The sequence below is a fragment of the Hemicordylus capensis genome, chromosome 4 (assembly GCF_027244095.1).
Source record: "Hemicordylus capensis ecotype Gifberg chromosome 4, rHemCap1.1.pri, whole genome shotgun sequence".
NCBI classification, from domain to species: Eukaryota; Metazoa; Chordata; class Lepidosauria; order Squamata; family Cordylidae; genus Hemicordylus; species Hemicordylus capensis.
Window position 1 is genome coordinate 284,880,092 of NC_069660.1, and position 21,298 is coordinate 284,901,389.

Here is a 21,298-nt window from a genome sequence, read left to right on the forward strand (position 1 = left end):
ACCAACTTAGAACTCTTATGTTTGTAAAAGGAGAAGCTTTAGGTATGACGAGTATATTTTCAGGGAATTTTGCAAGAGTATGTAGAACATCACTCAACTACCAAAATTTTAAGTAACTTTGTTTCCATTATGTTTCCTATACATTCCGATACTCTCTCACTCTGTATATGTTAATCGACAATTTTTTTCCTGTTGCTTGAGAACATACCAAATGGTGCACATCAACTGTTCATCCTAGCACACGAAATCTAGGAGACCACTCCTATATTTTTGCTTGTACATCATTTAAACATTTGTAAATATTGTTACAAATACTAAATTAGGATGTTGGAAACATTATCTTTGTCATGTTCTGTGACACGGTTGCTCTCTGTGTCAGCGAACTGAAGACAGACATCATTTTGCCTTTGCAATTCTCAAAAACCTAGCTGTCTTTGTGTGACTAGAAGGTGTCTCATTCCTAATGTGTTCACCAAGATTGGACTGAGAAGGTAGGGAAATAATGCTTCCTTCTCACCTCTAACTAGAGATGTGCACAGAACGCATTTTGCATTCTGTTCCAAGCTCGGAACAGAGCGCCAAGCGGCAGAATGTTAATTTGGAATACCCCCATTCTGACCTGGAACATTCTGCCATTCTGGGTGGCTGGAGCTGAGGGCAGTGATGGGGTACAAAAGGTATCCTTAAAAGTTATTATTGGTGATAGTGCAAGAAGTGATGAGGAACACCTCCACATGGAATTCCAGCGCAGCACTGTTCCTCTTGCACTATCACCAGTAATAACTTTTAAAGTTACTTCCTCCCCCCCCCCCCCCGCCCAGTACTGCCCTAAGGCCCCAATGGCAGAACATTCCAAGTTGGAACACAGTTCTTTTCTGAGCCCAGAACAGGCCCTTTATTTAAAGGGCGTCTGTTCCAGGCTTGGAACACTCAGAATGGCCTCTTCCGAACTTGAAAGTTCTGCCCTTGGCATGTTCTGCTCATCTCTACCTCTAAGCTTTATGTTCTCCAGCATGAAGAAGATGAGATTGTAAGAGGGAGAGTGAAGTTAGGAATAAGAAGATGAGAAAAGTAATGGAAGGCAACACCCTTAAGCTTTTTCTCCCCAAAATATCCCATCCCCATCACTCCGGCTGTGAAATGTCAAAGCCCCATAATTAGTTTTTAGTTCTTGGGTGATCAAAAATAATAGCTTATGCAGCTGAAGAAAATATGTGATAATTTATTTTCAAATACAATATATTTTATTTATTTACTTACCAAATTTTTATACTGCCTTTCATTAAAACAATCTCAAGGTGGTTTACAAAACATTTTAAAATATATAAAATTACACAATAAAAATATTAAATTGGAATATAAAAATACAAATCTAATTAGAAGCTTAAAAACATGCACAACATAACCATAAAATACAAAACAGCAGTAACAAAAACAGCATTCAAAGTCTAGCTAAAAAGCTAAGATTTCACTTGTTTTCTAAAGACTGTGATGGAGAATGATGAGTGGATGCCTACTGGGAGAGCATTTCAAAGTCTGGGGGCAATAAGTGAGATGGCCCTGTTCCACATGCACAGCAGCTGAGCCTCCCTCATTGCACAGCCCCCTCCAATGAGCTTGTCAAGCAGGCAGAAACCCTTGGGAGCAGGCAGTCCCTCAGGTATCCATGTTAAGGGCTTTAAAGGTCAGAACCAGCACCTTGAATTGGACCTGGTAACAAATTAGCAACCAATGTAGCCCTTTCAAAATGTGTATAATATGATCTTAGCAGACAGCTCTGGATAAAATACTAGCTGCCGCATTTTGCACTAGCTGCAGTTTCTGAATATTCTTCTTCAAGGGAAGCCACACATAGAGCACATTACAGAAATCCAGCCATGATGTGACTAAAGCATGGGTAACAGAGGCCAGAACTGCCTTCTCGTACTGCTGGCACACTAGCTGAAGCTGTGCAAAGGCATCCCTGGCCACTGCCTCCACCTGAGCATCCAAAAGCTCAGCTTTTGGGTCCAGCAGTAATCCCAAACTGCCCATCTGCTCTTTCACGGGAAGTGCAGCCCCATCCCAAACCGGTCAAATCCCCTCATCTTGATTGGCTCTCCTGTTGACCAACAAGCACCTCTGTCTTGCCCAGATTAAATCTCAGTTTATTAGCCCACATCTAACCCATCACTGTCTCCCTAGGATCAGGTGGTGAGAGAGCTGAATGTCATCTGCATATTGCTGACAAGTCAGACCAAGACCCCAGTGGTTTCATGTAGATGTTGCACAGCATGGGGGATAAAATCAAAGCCTGCAGGACCCCACCGGCCAATGTCCAAAGAGCCGAGCAATAGTTCCCCAGCACCACTTTCTGGATTCTCCCCCTGAGAAAGGACCAAAGCCACTCAAAAGCAGTACCTCCAATCCCTATATTTGAGAGGTGGTCCATAAAGCTACCATGGTTGATGGTATCAAACACGTCTGAGAGGTTCAGCAGAACCAGCAAGGTTCTGTCAACGCACTCTCCCTGTCAAGCTCCCGGTGTAGGTCACCCACTAGAGCAGCCAGAGCAGTTTCAGTCCCATATCCAGGAGGGAATCCAGATTGAAAGTGGTCTAGATAAGCCATATCATCCAAGACCCTCTGCAGCCAGGACTCCACCATTCGATCTATCACCTTGCCCAAAAAGGAAGGTTAGAAACTGGTCTTTATTTATCCACGTTGGAGGGATCAAGGGAGGGCTTTTAAAAATAATGGTCTTACCATCGCCTCCTCGAGGCATGGGTGATATCTTGTCCTCGCTCAATGAAGCATTAATTATAGATTCCAACCATCTGCCTGTACCCTCCCTAGCAGATTTTATTAGGGTCAAGAGCTCACGATGTCGCCCGCACACTGCGCAGGATCTTGTCCACATCCTCAGGCTGCACCAACTGAAAATAACCTGACACAGTAGGACCAGATAGTACCCAGGGCACATCTGCTGGCACGGTTAAAACCCTGGAGTCCAAATCAGCACATCAATCCAAATATAAATATCTTGGCACACTAATAGTTCAGTCTTATTTATGCCTGTTTCTTCAGAAGTACCACGTTATTAATTTTGGCTTATTCCTAATTGAGATTTAATATAGTGGATTACATCCAAACTAACAGGAACACAATTTTTTGGGAGGATCTGGGGGCTGCAGTTGGGACAACAGGGTTAGGTGGTTTAAGAATTCCCTTTCCAGAGCTTTCCTTCTGTTCATACTAGATTAAATAACTCCTAATATTTGCTTCTATAGGAAAGCCTTCTGTAAGATTCCTTTGAGAACATATATGTGAGAACCTGTGTCTGAATTAGTTTCTTTGGATTTTTCTAGAATGATATGAACAAGATACTAGATTTCAGCATGTATGAAAACTGCATATACAAAAGATTAGTGGACGAGAAAAATCCCTAATGTCTAAATTCTAGCTACAAAAATTAAGCCTAAGAACCTGAAGTAATTTTTCATTGCTTATGGATATGTAAGTAGAAGAACATCTAAAACCATAGGCACATGACATCAAAGCTGAAGGCAATTGGACATCTGGAATTATTCCAGACCTGTTTTCTGTATGAAATATATAGGCTGCAAAATAGTGAGAGAGTGGGAGAAGGGCTTCCTATTGCTGATGGTGAAATAAGAAAGAAGCATTTATGGAATCCCTGTTGCCATATTCATCAGTAGAGGAGCCATCAGGTTATGAACCATGGTTAGTTGTAGTGGACTATTCTGCTCTTGTGCTTTCCATCCTATGAGAAACAGTGAATAATGGTAAGGTTCATATGATTCAGTAAACCATACCTTCTTCCTTTGTACATATGTGCCTAAGGAACTCTAGCTTGTGCACTCCTCTCTTATTTTATTTTAATTTTATTTATTTATTTATGTATTGTTAAATTTATATACCGCCTTTCATTAAAACAATCCCATGGCAGTTTACAGCAAAACTTAAAAACAAGATTGTAAAAAAAAGACACAATTAAAATGTTAAGCTAAAAATATAAAACAAATCTGATTAAAAATTTAAAACACAAGCATAAAAGCAATACAAAGTACAAAGCGCAGTAGCAGAGGCAATCATATAAAAGCCTGCATAAAAAGCCATGATTTAACATGGTTTCTAAAAGCTGTGATGGAGACTGAGGAGCGAATAGCCACCGGGAGAGCATTCCAGAGTCTGGGGGCAGCAACAGAGAAGGCCCTGTCCCACGTGCACGACAACCGAGCCTCCCTCATTGTCAGCACATGGAGCAGAGCCCCCTCAGATGACCTTGTCAAGCGGGCAGCAACCCTTCGGAGCAGGCAGTCCCTCAGGTATCCCGGGCCCAAACTATTAAGGGCTTTAAAGGTCAAAACAAGCACCTTGAATTGGACCCGGAAACAGACTGGTAGCCAGTGCAGCTCTTTCAAAATGGACAGCTCCAGATAAAACCCTAGCTGCCGCATTTTGCACTAGCTGCAGTTTCCGGATAGTCTTCAAGGGCGGCCCCACGTAGAGCTCATTACAATAATCCAGCCGGAGTGTGACTAAGACATGGGTAACTGTGGCCAGATCTGTCTTCTCGAGAAAGGGACGCAGCTGGTGCACTAGCTGAAGCCGTGCAAAGGCACCCCTAGCCACCACATCCACCTGAGCTTCCAAAAGCAGAGCTGGGTCCAGTAATACCCCCAAGCTGCATACTTGCTCCTTCAAGGGGAGTGCAACCCCATCCAGAACTGGTAAAATCTCCTCATCCCGATTGGCTCTCCTACTGACCTCTTCCACCATGCATACTTGTCTGTGATGGAAGAATCCTTGTTAAATCACAACTCAGCATGCCATCCACCCAAGAGTTATATTTTTATCTTTGACTTGGAGCACCTTAGGCTCACATTCACAATTTAGCAAATTGTGCAGTTGGGTCATTTAAATGGGCTGACAACTCAGTCCAAGTCCCTGGATGACCTCCAAGTCCCTTGGATGACCAAGGATGACCTCCAAGTCCCTTGGATGACCAAGTCCCTGGATGAGCGGTTTCATGTAGATGTTAAACAGCATGGGGGACAAAACCAAACCCTGCGGGACCCCACAGGCCAGTGGCCACGGAGCCGACCACTAGTCCCCCAGCACGACCTTCTGGACCCTCCCCTCAAGAAAGGACCAGAACCACTGCAACGCAGTACCTCCGACTCCCATACCCGAGAGGCGACTGAGAAGGATACCATGATCAATGCTATTGAACGCCACCGAGAGGTCCAGCAGAACCAACAGGGATGCACTCCCCCTGTCTAGCTCCCGGCGTAGGTCATCCACTAGAGTGACCAAGGCAGTCTCAGTCCCATACCTGGGGTGGAAGCCAGATTGAAAAGTGTCCAGATAATCCGTATCATCCAAGACCCTCTGCAGCTGGGATGCCACCACATGCTCTATCACCTTGCCCAAAAAGGGCAGGTTAGAGACCGGTCTATAGTTGTCCAGGTTGGAGGGATCAAGAGAGGGCTTTTTAAATAATGCTCTTACCACCGCCTCCTTGAGGCATGGTGCCATCCTGCCCTCTCTTAATGAAACATTAATAGTCACCTCCAACCATCTACCTGTACCCTCCCTGGCAGCTTTTATTAGCCATGAAGGGTCAAGAGCACATCTAGATATGTATTCTCAGAACTGCTGATAATATGTAGATACATATGTTGATTGTAGATATGTAGATACTGTGTAGGAGTTTATTTTCAGGGGCAAATGTAGATCTGTATTATCAGAATCGCTATACATGGGACTGTGGTAGAGCTCTACTAGTGGGGCAAGCATTTCCAGCCAGCTCTCTCCCCCTCTCTGCAGCTGTCTGCACTGCAGTAATTTCTGAAGGTCCATCAACCCTCAGCAAGGGCTTTTCAGCCTGGGGAGTGATAGTGTTCTGTGCAGCATCACTCTGTATGTCAGCCATTATGCCTGTAGCTTTATATGATCTAACTTTTTGTAAATGTCTCTTCACTCCTCTCTTCTGTGAGTTTAAAAATCTGTGCAACTAGCTCTAAATATAGAGCAGGCCTAACAGCTGAAATTCTGTTTTAAGTAGGGGAAAATCCTAGAGGGTATGATCTCCCCCACCCCCAGTTAAACATGTGTTGTCCTACTGTCTTTAATGAGAGGCTTAAGTTGCATTGATTTCACACAAGTACTTACATCTTTGACTAGATCATACACATTTTTGCTTAGGCTAATTTTATCAGCAGTTAAATATGCAAGATTGACTTGGTATCAAAGTGATTTGTTACTGCCTTTTTGTAGTGACACATCAAAATAATGAAACTGTAGAAATGGTAATTGTGAGAAGAGAATAGAACTACTATAATATAAGATTTCCTTGAGATGTAGCATATGGAATACGCTTTACATAGATTTAAAACAGCAACTATTTTTGCAGTTCTTTTTGGGATCTAAGTGATGCTCCTTGTATTTTATTTCTCCACCCACCCCACCCCATTCTATTTTCTATGAACAGGTAAGATTTTGTTGTCCTGACACATACCCACCCCTAGCCTCCTTATTTTATAACTAGAAACCTAAGCAGACTTTCAGCAAGCAGTGCTATGGATAGTTAAGGATCCATTTAAGACTGGCTTGACTTGTAAAACTGGATTTTGTTAGAATTAAATGCCTGTAGTTATGCAACACTTGAGACTTGGTGTCCAAAACTAATGTGGCTTATTTTTGTTATGCATCTAGCTTAATGGTCAACCTGCCCATGAAGTGTCTGAAGAAGAAATAACGCAGACTCTTCGAAGAGAGAACTTAAAGCAATCACCAGATGCAGAAAAGAAAATGGAAAAGGTTGGTTATCGCTCACAAATCAAATATTTCTAACCATCCTGCCCCTCCTATGAGAGGAAAGTAACAGATGTTTGCCTTGCATCACAATGAGCTATCTGATCCAAAGCCCAGTGTGACAGCACAGGCAAGCCTCTGCCCTCCTTTCGAGCTCCGGCCCTGAAGAAGGGCAAGGGTTCTTTGTGACTTAAAAGATGGCCATGCACCAGTAGTGAGCACATTTGGAGGCTTGATTTGGATCTTAATTGCTTGTTTGTGTTTTGAGAGAGTAAACTTTTTACAGTGAATTTACCATCTTGTTTTTACATAAAAAGCATGTTTTGAAGGAGCCTGCATGTAAAAACTCAGATGTTACTATATCGGGCAAAACATTTTAACTCCTGAGACCTGAAATGTTTATCTGTATACAAATTGGAAATTTGAACTGTGACATTTTCATATGTTTATCAGCATCTTGAGTTTAAAAAGAACCTAATATTCAAAAGAACTGTCAGTCATCAACATTGTCTCACTTTCTTTTTAGCCTGCTTTCTAGTAGGCTTATGAGATCACCCGGCATTCTCTGTGTGTGTCTGTCCGTGTGTCCCCCGCACTCCCCATCAACTTGGCATTTGCAACGCCTGGACCAAAATGAAACAAATTGGGTATATTTGTAGGAGTACATAGGGACACCTCAATGGCGTAGTTTGTGATGTCATCCACCCTGATCCAAGATGGCGGATGCGTAAACCTTTGAGGCGCAAATAGGCTAACTTGTGAGCTGCCTAACTGATTTAAACCAAATTTGCTACAACTGTAGGAACACATAGGGATGCCCAAATGGCATGGTGTGTGATGTCATCCATTTCAGTTCAAGATGGTGGCTGCATGAACATCTGAGGCGCAAGCAAGCTAATTTGTGGACTGCCTAACCAATTTAAACCAAATTAGGTATAGTTGCAGTGAGGGACACATAGGGACACCTCAGTGGCATAGTTTGTGATGATGTCATCTACCCCAATCCAAGATGGTGGACATGTGAACCTTTGAGGCTCAAGTGGGCTAACTTGTGGACTGTCTGACTGATCTGAACCAAATTAGGTACAGTTGTAGTGAGTGACACACAGGGACACCTCCGTTGTGTAGATTGTGATGATGGATGATGTCATTCACCTTGATTCAGGATGGTGGAAGCATAAACCTTTAAGGCACAAGTGAGCTAACTTGTGAACCGCTTAACCAATTTGAACCAAATTTGGAACAGCTGTAGTGAGTGACACTCAGGGACACCTCATTGGTGCAGTTTGTAATGATGTCATCCACCCCAATCCAAGATGGCAGACGCATGAACATTTGAGGCGCAAGAGATCCAACTTGTGGACCTCAATTTGCACCAAATGTAGTCCAGAGACAGGGAAAGGAAAGTAGCCTGATTAGTTCTTACTAGACAACTTGTTTTTGTTTCAGTCAAAACCATTAAACAAAAAGGAGCCAGCGTGGTGTAGTGGTTAGAGTGCTGGACTAGGACTGGTGATGTAGTAGTTAGAGTGCTGGACTAGGACCTCAAAAACCTGAATGCCGTTTAACAGAAAAGCAACAAGAACTGAAGCAAAAAATAACTGAGCACATGAACCAAACAACCACCAGGGTTCGACTTACAGCTCTAAAAAGAGTTGCCAAAAGACAACTTGCTCAGGCATTAAAAGATGTGAATGCTGCACTTGCAGAAATAACCAATAATTTGCAAGAAACAAACCAACTAATGTACAGTGCAGCAACAATAACACAAGAGCTCAGATATAAGATCAGTGGACCTTTAAAAAAAGAAAGTAGTACATCACCTAAATGGAAGATTAGATTAGAAAATAAAATCTCCAGGCTTAGATCAGATGCTAGTAAATTGAAAGATATGAAAGACAAGAAGCTGAAGAATGAAAACACCAAACAGTATCTGATCCAAAAACACCATCTAGATTCAGGAAAATTAGAGAAGTCCTAGAAATAATAAAGCAGCAAATAACAGCTGTGTCAAAGAAGATTAGCAGATACAAAGCTAGAATTACACAACACAGGGAGAATCTCCAATTCCAGTCAAATCAGAGACATTTCTACCAAAGCATAGGAGAAACTGCAAGAAACATAGAAACACCAAATAAAGAAGAAACAGTGCAATTCTAGGGGAAATTATGGGACAATCCAATAGATTATAATAAAAAAGCAGGTTGGATGAAAGAGGTCAAAAAATGTAACCAACAAATGCAAGATCTAATAATAACACCAGAATTAATAAGTGAAAGAGCAAAGAAAATTAAAAATTGGAGTGCACCAGGCGACGATGAACTGCATGGCTTTTGGCTTAAACACCTAACAAGCCTCCATAAACAACTATCAAAACAGTTCAATCACATTTTGCAAGGAGGTGATATTGAACAATGGCTAACACCTGGGAAAACTCATCATGAAAGACCCAGCAAGAGGTGCAGTTCCAAGTAATTATAGATGGATAACCTGCCTGCCAACCATGTTCAAATGATTAACTGGAATAATAGCAGATGAAGTAATGAAACACTTACTAACTAATAAGCAGCTTCCAGTTGAACAGAATGGAAATTGCCCGAACACCAGAGGCACAAAAGACCAGCTGCTGATTGACAAAATGACTTTAGAAAATTGCAAGGGAAGAAAAACCAATCTAAGTGTTGCATGGATTGACTACAAGAAAGCCTTCAACGCATTGCCTCACACATGAATACTAAACTGTTTATAAACAACCGGTGTCAGCAAAAACATTCAGATATTTATTTTTAAAAGCAATGAGCATGTGGAGTACACAGTTACCTGTAGCCAATGAGCATGTGGAATACAAGCTACCTGTAGCCAATAATTGGTGGGACCATAAAATCGAAAAAGTTGTCGAAAATGAAGATGCAAAAATATTATGGGACTTCTGACTACAAACAGACAGACATCTGCCACACAATACACCAGATATAACTGTAGTTGTTTTAACAAGTTAAAATAATCGACATAGCAATACCAGGGGATAGCAGAATAGAAGAAAAAGAAATAGAAAAAATTACAAAATACAAAGATCTACAAATTGAAATTGAAAGGCTGTGGCAGAAAAAGACCAAAATAATCCCAGTGGTAATTGGTGCCCTAGGTGTACCAAAAGACCTTGAAGAGCACCTCAACACCATAGGGGCCACAGAAATCACCACCAGCCAATTACAAAAAGCAACTTTACTGAGAACAGCCTATATTCTGCGATGATCTCTATAACAATTGACAATAAAATTCAGCCATCCCAGGTCCTTGGGAAGGACTCAATGTCTGTATAAAACAAACCAGTCAATAACACCTGTCTGTGTAAATAAATAAATAATAATAATGTATTTATGCTTCCATGCAGTTCAAGCATTTGCAGATTGTACTCTTGCTTTTTTAAAACTGTTTTTGACCCATTAAATACTAGCACTGCTCTATATGTGATTCATTCTTCTAAATTATTTTTTTCAGATTGATGCTAATATTAGCAGGTTTTCTGCGGTAATCTTTGTTCTTGCTGCCACATAACAAGCACCATGTTTAAAATGATATTTAACTTCAGATATTTTGGTAATATTGAATAATATTGAAGAAGAGAATGCTTGTCTTCAATTTTAGTCAAAGAAGAATAAGAAGAAACCAAAGGGAGATACTAAAATGGTTCAGGACCAATCACGTGTTGATGGAAAAGAAGTTGATGAAGGTACTAAAAAGCTAAAATAGCAATATGTATGTGTATATTTGTGGTTTTTTAAACAAAGATGTGGTTTATCCTACTATTAGATTATGAACTCTGTTTAAGGTTATAATACTAATCTATTGATTGGTTAATATCAGGGTGGATTTGATTTAAATCAAACTGATTTAAATCACGATTTAAATCACTAGCAGGGTGGATAAAAATCAAAAAAATCCGATTTAAATCAAAAAAATTGGATTTTTTTTATTTAAATTGGATTTTTTTTATTTTTATCCACCCTGCTAGTGATTTAAATTGTGATTTAAATCAGTTTGATTTAAATCAAATCCACCCTGGTTAATATTCTTTACATTAATAGATGGTAGTCCTTAAATATGGAGTAGAAAAGCTGCCATTTTAGTTATACTATAGGGGTATACAATGTTATGAATATTTGAAAAGGCTGAATTTTAGTTTTTTATCAAATTGAGAGCATCAGATCTGAATTTGCATTACATAATGGATATTGGAAATGGATATCTTTGGAGGATAGCTGTCAAAGCAGAAGAACAAATTGGGGAAATTGGCCCTGATTGGACAAATTGGCCCTGAAATGGGGGAAATCCATAAAGGCAATGTGACTTAACTATTAGAATGATGATACATCTCTAATAGCTATTAAAAACTACTCACAAGGTTTCAGGTCAGCCAGAGTTTGCACCTGCAGTGAGAGCCTTCTAAAAAGCAAGGGGCAGGGTGTGTGCACACAGAATAGTGTTTAGCTAAGACAGCAACTTCACCCTACAATGATATATTGCAAAAAGTACACTCTTTAACCTCACCAATGCTGTCCTTTGGTTGTCCGTTGCAAGTGATGGACAAGTTGTCTTCTAGGGCAACATGTGCCACATTACTGACCTTCTCCTTGAGGAATTCTTGCTATGTGTCTGAGGAACTCAAGACTCCTCAGAATATAGCCTAAAAATCCTTGGGTTTAGATTACTACCCATGTCTTAACTAATGCCACTTTGTGACTTGTGCAGGAGCTTGGGAAACCAAAATCAGTAACCGAGAGAAACGGCAGCAGCGTAAACGTGACAAGGTATTGACTGATGCTGGGTCCGACTCAAACTTACCAGGCATGGAGAATTCAGTTTCAATATCCACTGAGCAGCTAACATCTGCAACGTCCTTTTCAGTTGGTTCCAGAAAAGGCAAAGGTATATTCATAATTTTTATAGTTCTGTTTTTCACTTCTCACTTCTGGGGCAGGGCAGCATTACTTTAAAAAGCAAGAAAAATAATTCTGTTACAAATAGAAATGCTGGCTGACATCCCGACTAAGCTAACCATGAGTAGTCCTATTGATATTAACAGAACAAGTTAGCAACCAATTGCTCCTGTTAATTTCAATAGTACTACTCATGAGCAACTTTTTAAAGACTTGAATATCTACCATAAATCTCAGTAGTTGAGAAGTTATGAACATATGAAGAACCTAAACGTTTCTCAGTCATCTACTTTGGCCAGTTCCTTTACTCTTAGGCTCCCCCTTCCCCCCTTTTAAACCATTTTTGGAATACCTCTTGTTACACATATCACTACTAACTTGACGTGCTTTTTTCTGCCCTTATCTCACTCTTTAACTTGTCAGTTGACCTCCATGAAAATAAGCTATTTTGCAAGTTTATCTGAGTACTTAAAACAAACACACACACAACCTGTGAGCAGTTGGTCATCACTAAGACCCGTGTAAATTAATAAGACTTGTTACAATGTGTGTTCTTTTCATCTGTGCACAGAATGCATTTTTTTCTGGGTGACAGTATCAAGGCAGTGTGTGCGCGCATGCATTCAGAGTTGGGCCTTCCTGATTCTACCTGAGCGCAATCTAAAATTAACTGAGCAGACATCAAAAAACTTGTGTGTGAGCACATGCCTTAAAGGGAACTCTGCTTATTAGTCCTGACCAGCTTATCTAATTAACTTCAGTTGATCTTAGTTGAGACCAACTACTCTATATGCTGCCTAGTGCTCACATTTTTCCTCTTTTTGTTCTGTCAAAAAAATGTGTAACCTTGGATTATTAACTTCTTCTTTAAAAAAAAATTATTTATTTGATTGATTGATTTTCTATACCGCCCTTCAAAAAATGGCTCAGGGTGGTTTACACAGAGAAATAATAAACAAATAAGATGGCTCCCTGTCCCCAAAGGGCTCACAATCTAAAAAGAAACATAAGATATACACCAGGAACAGTCACTGGAAGTATTGTGCTGGGGGTGGATAGGGCCAATTACTCTCCCCCTGCTAAATAAAGAGAATCATCACGTTAAAAGATGCGTCTTTGCCAAGTTAGCAGGGGTAACGTTTTTAGATGTGAAACATCCTGGAATAGGCAATAGCACTACAGTTGTGATTATTCTTAGTTGTCCCTGTGACAGAGTAGAACATATCTCCCATCTTCATTGTTAGCCTTCCTACATGAGCCTTACAATTTCACTCTGCTTTGCATAAGATCTGTTCAGGAAACAAACAATATGAGGTATCTTGGAAATAAATATGCATCTCTTCTCGGCAGTGGTAACCAAGAGATCCATTACTGCTGATTACAAAACAATTGCCAGTTGATATTATAAATGTTGGTTTCTAGTGGCTTTTCTTCCTGGTTTCTGAGCCTTTGAGTTAAAATGCAACCCAACTTTGGGTTAGCGTTAGGGTCATGTAGGAAGCTTTTAAAAAATGGTGTGGCATTTAAGATGCTTAGGATGCTGATGCCTAGGTTTTGTGTTAGCTGTTAATCAGCATAAATATTTATATAGTAGAATGTTTAGTCTGACCTTTTTTTTAATCAGGTGATCCTGTTTTGAATGTTCACGTTAACAACTCTAAATCTGGAAAAGGTGATGGCACACTCCAGCAAGGTAATATCTGTCTACCTTGCATAGTACACTGATAACTGTCTTAGAATTTTGTTTACTGGCTTGCATGCAACTTTGCCTAGTTATATAAACTACTTTCCTCCAGCATAGTAGGGATGTGCATGGACTGTGGAGGCATGGTCCAACACTGGGGTGGGTGTGTTGCTTGGGGGGGGGGTTGTACTTACCCCTCCCGCCGCTTCCCCCCCCCCGCTGGCGCTCCAGTTTTTAGGGAAATCTTCGGGGCGGCAGCATTCCTCGCTGCTGCCCCTCTGCCCCCTTGTTGCCTGCTAAAAGCGGAAATAACTTCCGCGCATGTACCTGCTGACGCACGCCGTGCATGTCACTGTGACGTGACGTGTGTGCCGCAATGGGCGAATGCACGGAAGTTACTTTTGCTTTTAGCAGGCAACAAGGGGGCAGGGGTGGCAGGGAGGAACGCTGCCACCCTGAAGATTTCCCTAAAAACAAGCGCCAGAGGGGGGGAAGCGGTGGGAGGGGTAAGTACAAACCCCCCACCCTTAAAGCAAACCCCCCTGGGCGTCATACTGCCGGACCGGTTCGTGCACATCCCTACAGCATAGCAGGCCCACATAATTATTATACAGCTCTCTCCCAATTTCTCCATTAATATTTCTGCTCCAAGTGACTCTCAACTCATCACTACTCAACTGAGTGTAGCGCACAAGCCTGGCCACTTGGATTTATCAACAACAGATGAAAAGAATAAGGGTCAAACTAAATATTGCGTTCAGTGTGTAATTTGGGAGGAGGTGTTTATCCTCTGGTTCTGACAAAAATCATCTTCTCCCTGGGAGAGAGGCTACATTGGCACCAATGGAAGCTTCTCTTTGGGGGCTAATAGCAGTTTTGGAACATGATTTTCATTGGGTCTCTGGCATGGTAGGAAAGGGTTAACTACCTCTTCCTTGATCTAGCTCCCCACTCAAGCTTTTTTCTTAAAATAAATGTAGTCTGGCCCTGCATTATTTAACATAATTTGTAGTTTGGCCCTAATTGATTATTATTTATAAGGCTTACACATTGACCTTCTATTTCCTCAGAAGTAAATCCCACTCAGTTCGATGGGACTTACTCCCTGGCCTAATAGATTGTAGTTATGAAAAGGTGGAGAGGGTAGTTTGGGTGGGGTTTTTTTGTGAAGGCTAAACTTAATGGCTTACATCCAGACTAGTGTTCTGCTAGTGTAATGCTATTGCACTAGCGGAAGAACATGTATGGTAACATTGTGCAGAGAAACGAACATCTGTTCCAGACATGTTATTGTGCTAGCAGAAGATGTTGACCTAATGTGCAGTACTTTGTGCAACCTTGTATGACTCCTACAGTTGTGCAGCACTGCAGAGCACAGCACCTTTGCAAACTAATGCAATGCTAGTCTGGATGTCAACCAGTGTCTTGTCTAGAGACTACCCTTTAGATAATGTTTTAATATGATGTAAGTGAAACCCTTTCTAAGTCTCCCCTCGTCCCCTCCTCTTCCCCCTTCTCAGACTTAGACTGCCATTGTGAACTGAAGACTAATTATAGCCTCATAGGCAAGATGCTTCTAAATACCAATTGCAGGGGAGCAACAGCAAGAGAGAGGGCTTGCCCTCACCTCTTGCCTATGGGTTTCTCGGGCATCTGGTGGGCCACTGTATGAAACAGGATGCTGGATTAAATAGGCCTTGGGTCTGATCCAGCAGGGCTGTTCTTATCTATGCACTTAGACAAATTTACTTCCCCTGGAAGAACATTGGATTTCAAAGGGAAAAAACTGAAATGTTGAGAAAGAAATAAGTTGCTTCGTAACAGCAGGATGGCAGATAAGTGATACTGAAACGTTAATAGTTAAATCTTAGTCTTGATTAGCTTGTAATTTTTTTAAATAAAAAATATTTACTAGCTGGTTCTCCCTTCTGCTATCAGATATATTGTATAATTTGTTAAACGAAACCCAGTGTTCCCGTTCAACTGTGTTGTGTGTATTCAAAGTTCCTTCAGGACTGAGTGAAGGCCCAACCGTCAATGGAAGCAACTGGAACGAAAAACCCGTAAAACTCTCACCTCAGATTGGTTCAACTGAGGAGAAATGGACATCAGTGTCACCTTCTGGTAGCAAGCGAAAGAATGGGACATCTGCTTGGGGGAAAGATGCCGGAGATAATGGAAATGGAAAGGATTGGGGAGTGTCCCTGGTGGGCAGCACCTGGGGTGAGCGCACTTTGTTCCCTATTGGTAAGTGCCTGTTCCTTTGAGAGAGCGCTTTTTCTGTCAGTGGGAGCTTGAGTTATCATTGAGTAGCATCCAGAGTGACTCACAGCACGATTCCTTATGGTTGTGATGCTCTGCAGTGTTGTACTACCACTAGCAAAAGAGGAACCTTGTCAAGGACACATACAAACTCAAGTAAGATCTAGTTCAATAGGTTGTGTAAAAATTGCTAGCCCACCATTTTGCACTACCATTAGTGGGACCTTCTTGGGAATACTGCTTGTGGTAATGCAGCATGTTCTGTTAGTGCAAGAACTAGTCTAGAACAAGTTTTCTTTGTGAAAAACTTGCACTAGTGTAACAGGGCTTGCAGTAGCTCAATACTAGTCTGGATTCACCTCCTCTTAAAAAAAGTTAAGATTTATTTTTCTGCACTACAGCACAATTTTTTAACCTTCAATATTTTGAAAAAATTCTCAGTGACAAAAGGAAATGTTTTCATTCTATATTCCACAAGCTATGGTCAGGTTCCAACAAGGAACTGAAGTTCATTTGAAAGTTTGCACAGACCCAAGCACCATTTGGACTAAGGGTGTGCATGGTCCGGTGGGCCCCCGGTCCGGCACGGGGGGGACTGTTTCTTTAAGCGGGGTGGTGGTAGTACTTAAACACACACCCCGCCGCTCTTCCCCCTCCGGCGCTCGTCCTTTGTAAAATCTTCTTGGGCGCACGCAGCAGCATCAGAGACGAGCGCGTGTGCTGAGGAGGGCGCATGCGTGCCGCTAGCGCTCGTCTCGTTAAAGCCTTTACAAACGACGACGGGGGCAGGGGCGGCAGGGAAGAACTCTGCCACCCCAAGGAGATTTTACAAAGGACGAGCACCGGAGGGGGAAGAGCAGCGGTGGGGGGGGGAGTACTACCACCCCCCCGCTTAAAGAAACAGTCCCCCCCCCCCGTGCCGGACCGGTCCGGCGATCTTTTCTATTGTGCCGGACCAAAACCGTGCACACTCCTAATTTGGACCTTTGTTTGAACACCCGTACATGTACTCCTTGCTCACACCCAACAACAAATATTTATATATTGCTTTTCAACACAAGCTTCAAAAGTGGTTTACATAGAGAAATAATAAATAAATAAGCTGGATCCCTGTCCCCAAAGGGCTCACAATCCAAAAAGAAACATAAGATAGACACCAGTAACAGTCACTGGAGGTACTGTGCTGGGGGTGGATAGGGCCAGTTACTTTCCCCCTGCTAAATAAAGAGAATCTCCACGTTAAAAAGGTGCCTCTTTGCCTATTTAGCACCCACCCACACAAACATCACCAACTAACTTTGAACTCCTTCAAGTCCCTGTTCTGGCGGTGTGGGTGGGAGTGACTTGTCTTGTACAAAGTCCACTTAAATGCACACAGTTCTGCAATTCTATGGATCCTGGTGAAGATCTTTACCATCCGGTATTCTGTAGAAATGTAATGGTCATTGTCACATTTTTCCCCCTTTCTCCCCTCAAGTGAAGACTTGGAGTGTATGTATGTTTAGGTGAAGGTAAAGTGTGCCAACCAGTTGGTGTCGACTCCTGGCGACCACAGAGCCCTGTGGTTGTCTTCGGTAAAATGCAAGAAAAAGAACTGGGGTCCACAGAATAAGAAAGCAAAAACAACAAAATACCCATGGACAAGGAAAATGATAAATGTAAACTGGAATTTATTTATTTATTTATTTATTTATTTATTTATTTTTATATATATATATATATATATATATATATATATATATATATATATATATATATACACACACACACACACACATACATACATACATACATACATACACACACATACACACACACACACACATATATTTATTTATTTTATATATATATATATATATATATATATATATATATATATATATATATATAAATAAATAACCAATTATCAGCACACATAGCAACAAGCATACCATATGAACTTGCAACATGCAATTGAAGAATACGAAAACAATATGTGCAGTTACCCAAACAAGGTCCAAAAAATCTTCAGGTGTGAAAATGTGAGAAGTACATACAAAACAAATGATAAGTTCTCAAATCCAGAAGAAGAAGCCAATGTGCTCAGGGAAATGTTGCTAGTGTCTGTACTTCAGCTCATCACTCCTTCAAACAGAAGGAGCAGGCAACATGCTCTGGAGTGGCTGATGACAACTGACGATGAAAGACGAATAACGCCAAGAAAACAACCAGACAGCCAACCCTGGATAATGGGCTGTTTCGCCAAAAGGCTTCATCAGAGGTAATTATCCATTAATAAAGATAAGAGTAGAAATACATTCTTGTATAAACAATTTTAACCGGGCATGCTGAAGCCTCAAGGTTCACAATTGCAATTTCATATGGTATTAAGTTAATGTATGTTCATATATGTGTTACAGATATGTTTGCTTGTTGCTATATATGTGTGCTGATAGTTAGTGGTTTGTTTGTTTATATATATATATATATAAAATTCCAGTTTACATTTATCATTTTCCTTGTCCATGGGTATTTTGTTGTTGTGTTTGCTTTGGTAAAATGCAGGATGTGTTTACCATTGCCATCTTCCTCACAGTATGAGATGATGCCTTTCAGCATCTTCCTACATTGCTGCTGCCCAATATAGGTGTTTCTCATAGTCTGGAAAACATACCAGCGGGGATTCAAAACGGCATCCTCTGGCTTGCTAGTCAAGTCATTTCCCTGCTGCGCCATTAGGTGGCTTTGTATGTCTGTTTAGGAATTGCAAACAGTAGTTGACATGCAGACTATATATTTAGTGCATATAAATAGTGTTGTGCTAGTGCACCAGGATAAATTGTGCATACTTAGGAAACTTGCAGAACTGTGCAGAATTGTGAATTTGAACTTTTTTTTTACTTTCTATGGATCAAATAATGAAGTATAATACAGACAAGTAGTATGTCAGTTTTAAAGCAACAACTAAGATAGCTAACCACATCTAAACTGACTGTTCTAGTAGATGTAAAGACTTACATTCTGGGAGTGTAAGAATACACCTCTTAGATATAGATCTGATCTCTTCTCTAAGAGTATGCAAGGTCTTTCTTGTTCTGACACTTATTTCAGAAGATTAATTGAATTAAAGAACAAAATCTAAGCATTTGGCTTGTGTGACATGTTAATATAAACAAACGCCGGGGAAAATGGAGTTGCATCCTTGGCTAGAACATTACAATTGTCTTAGTATTTGTACAATGACACTCTAATACCTTGAACACATGAGAGAAAAGTAGTATTGTAAGAGTGGCTTGTCCTTGAGAATGCATCCTTAACTGTCATTTGCAAGAACTCTTAAATTTGAACTTTTCCAACAGCCTGGTCCGAGGGAAGAATCAACACACCTGAACAGAGTTCTTCTACGTTCACTTCCTTGGGATTAAATCCTACAGTTTCTGGTATGATCTTAAAATCCATCTCTAAATGAACTATGTGCTTGGATAATGCCTTCTTGCAGAATATATATGGGAGACTGCTCATCCCTGCTAATCCTAAAGAGGTGGTGCACCTAAGTTTGGAAAGAGTTAGTAATGCATGAACCTTAAAAGGGGTAAATTGAAGTGAATGCTAATTCTCAAAAATGTCAGCCACCACTGTTGATTTTTATTATTATTATTATTATTATTATTATTACATTTATATCCCGCTCTTCCTCCAAGGAGCCCAGAGCGGTGTACTACATACTTGAGTTTCTCTTTCACAACAACCCTGTGAAGTGGGTTAGGCTGAGAGAGAAGTGACTGGCCCAGAGTCACCCAGCTAGTTTCATGGCTGAATGGGGATTTGAACTCGGGTATCCCCGGCCCTAGTCCAGCACTCTAACCACTACACTACGCTGGCATCTCATAAAGATTTATCAAGATCATTGTAATACTTATGCTCTGGTATTGCAGAAGAGGGAAGGAAGATGCTTTTTATTTATTTTATTTGTCAGATTTGTATACTATCTTTCATTAAATACAAATCCCAAGGCAGTTTAGAGTATCTTTTAAAATACAAATATATTACACATATAATACAAATATTACATTTCAATATTTAAAATAATACAAGATCAAGATGCTTAATCTTGTGCAAATCTGGCTGCTTGCTTTCTATTTAGGGAGGTAGTTTAATCATGGACACTACTGACAACAAAGAAGCAAATTATTTTACCACTTTCAGGTTTTCATAATGATTTGGGCCCCTTCAGTTCAAAATCTTTCAGTGTGGAGTGACGAGGCCTGTTAATGGGTGGGATCAAAAGTGACACGTGTTGATCTTCTAGTCATGCACAAGAACTTCACAACTCCCAGCTAAACATCCACCCAGCCTCACTGTGGGAGCTAATCTAGTGGCATGTCCTTTTTCGCCATAGTGCTTGTTATCTTGAAGTAGTCTTTTTGTTGTCCTCTGCATCTCTTCTCCTGATTGAATAGCAGTATGTCCTTTGTAGGCCTCACACATTCATATATTTATAAACCTTCCTCCTGTTCCCAACTTTCCATTCCTTTTCCATGTGTATGCTACTTACAACTTAAAATGTACCCACAGTCTTTCTGGTTTTTTAATTTGGTTAGTTTGGGTAAGAATTTTTTTTTCTTCAGCCTCCTATAAGTATTTTCAGATTTTTAAGTAATAAAAATATTACAAGTTCCTTGAAAGTTTGTTTTTCCTTTGCTTGTGAAGATTTATTTAACATTTTGGTTATAACTTTTCTCTAGGATACTTGCTTTCACTAACTCACCAGCTCTTCCCCTTTTGAAGAAAACCAACCTTTAAAATAGGTGAACCTGTCTTAATTCTGCATATTCTTCTGATAAAGCTAACTGTGACTGTGCCGTTCTTTTCAGGATCTGGGACTGACTCTGTTTCGCAGCCTGCTCCTACAGATTATCAGTGGGATTTAAACCGTAATCAGGCACCTGTCGATGATGAATGGTCTGGGCTAAGTATGTTCCTTTTAAAAAAAACTCTTTACCCTTGTTTCAAATAAATCTCCCAGCAATCCCCAATGCCTCTTGTGTAAATAGCACTAAATGTTTATCCATATCCATATTTTATTTATGTATCATATTTTTATAATGCCTGATATGCATTATATCACTCTAAGCAGTGTACTCTAGGCAGTGTACAAAATTTAAAACAATATACTTAAAAATCAACACAAATTAAAATACATGAAACAATAAAAATAGTAGCATAAAACAATTATTAAAACAAATTATTATAATTCTAATTAAAAGCCTGTGAGAACAGGAGGGTCTTCCTGAAAACAGTGAAGCAGATGCTCTTATTTCAGCAGGGAACATATTCCAAAGCCCTGGGGCAGCCACAGAGAAAGCCTGGTCCGGAGGTTGCCACCAAATGAGCTAGTGGCAACTGTAACCGGACCTTTCCAGAAGATCATAACAAGCAGCAGGGTTCATGATAAAGGAGGCGCTCTTTTAAATAACCTGGATCCAAATCGTTAAGGGCTTTATAGGTAATAACCAGCACTTTGTATTTCACCCGGAAACATATTGGCAGCCAGGTGCAGTTCTTTTAAAACCAGTGTTATGTGGTCCCTTCGTGTTGTCGCAGAGACCAATCT

The 21,298-nt window shown here is 40.6% G+C and overlaps 1 protein-coding gene across 2 annotated transcripts in view; it reads left to right on the forward strand.

Moving 5' to 3' along the window:
- MTDH (metadherin) overlaps positions 1-21,298 on the forward strand; it is a 53,848-nt gene that overhangs the window by 7,595 nt on the left and 24,955 nt on the right. The window contains exons 2-8 of one of the 2 annotated variants that reach the window (XM_053246320.1): positions 6,721-6,825; positions 10,468-10,552; positions 11,572-11,748; positions 13,384-13,452; positions 15,448-15,666; positions 19,044-19,124; positions 20,559-20,657. In XM_053246320.1, the coding sequence (XP_053102295.1) occupies positions 6,721-6,825; positions 10,468-10,552; positions 11,572-11,748; positions 13,384-13,452; positions 15,448-15,666; positions 19,044-19,124; positions 20,559-20,657 (835 nt within the window). Of the gene's footprint in view, positions 1-6,720; positions 6,826-10,467; positions 10,553-11,571; positions 11,749-13,383; positions 13,453-15,447; positions 15,691-19,043; positions 19,125-20,558; positions 20,658-21,298 lie in introns of both variants that reach the window. The other variant, XM_053246319.1, reaches the window with a different exon arrangement.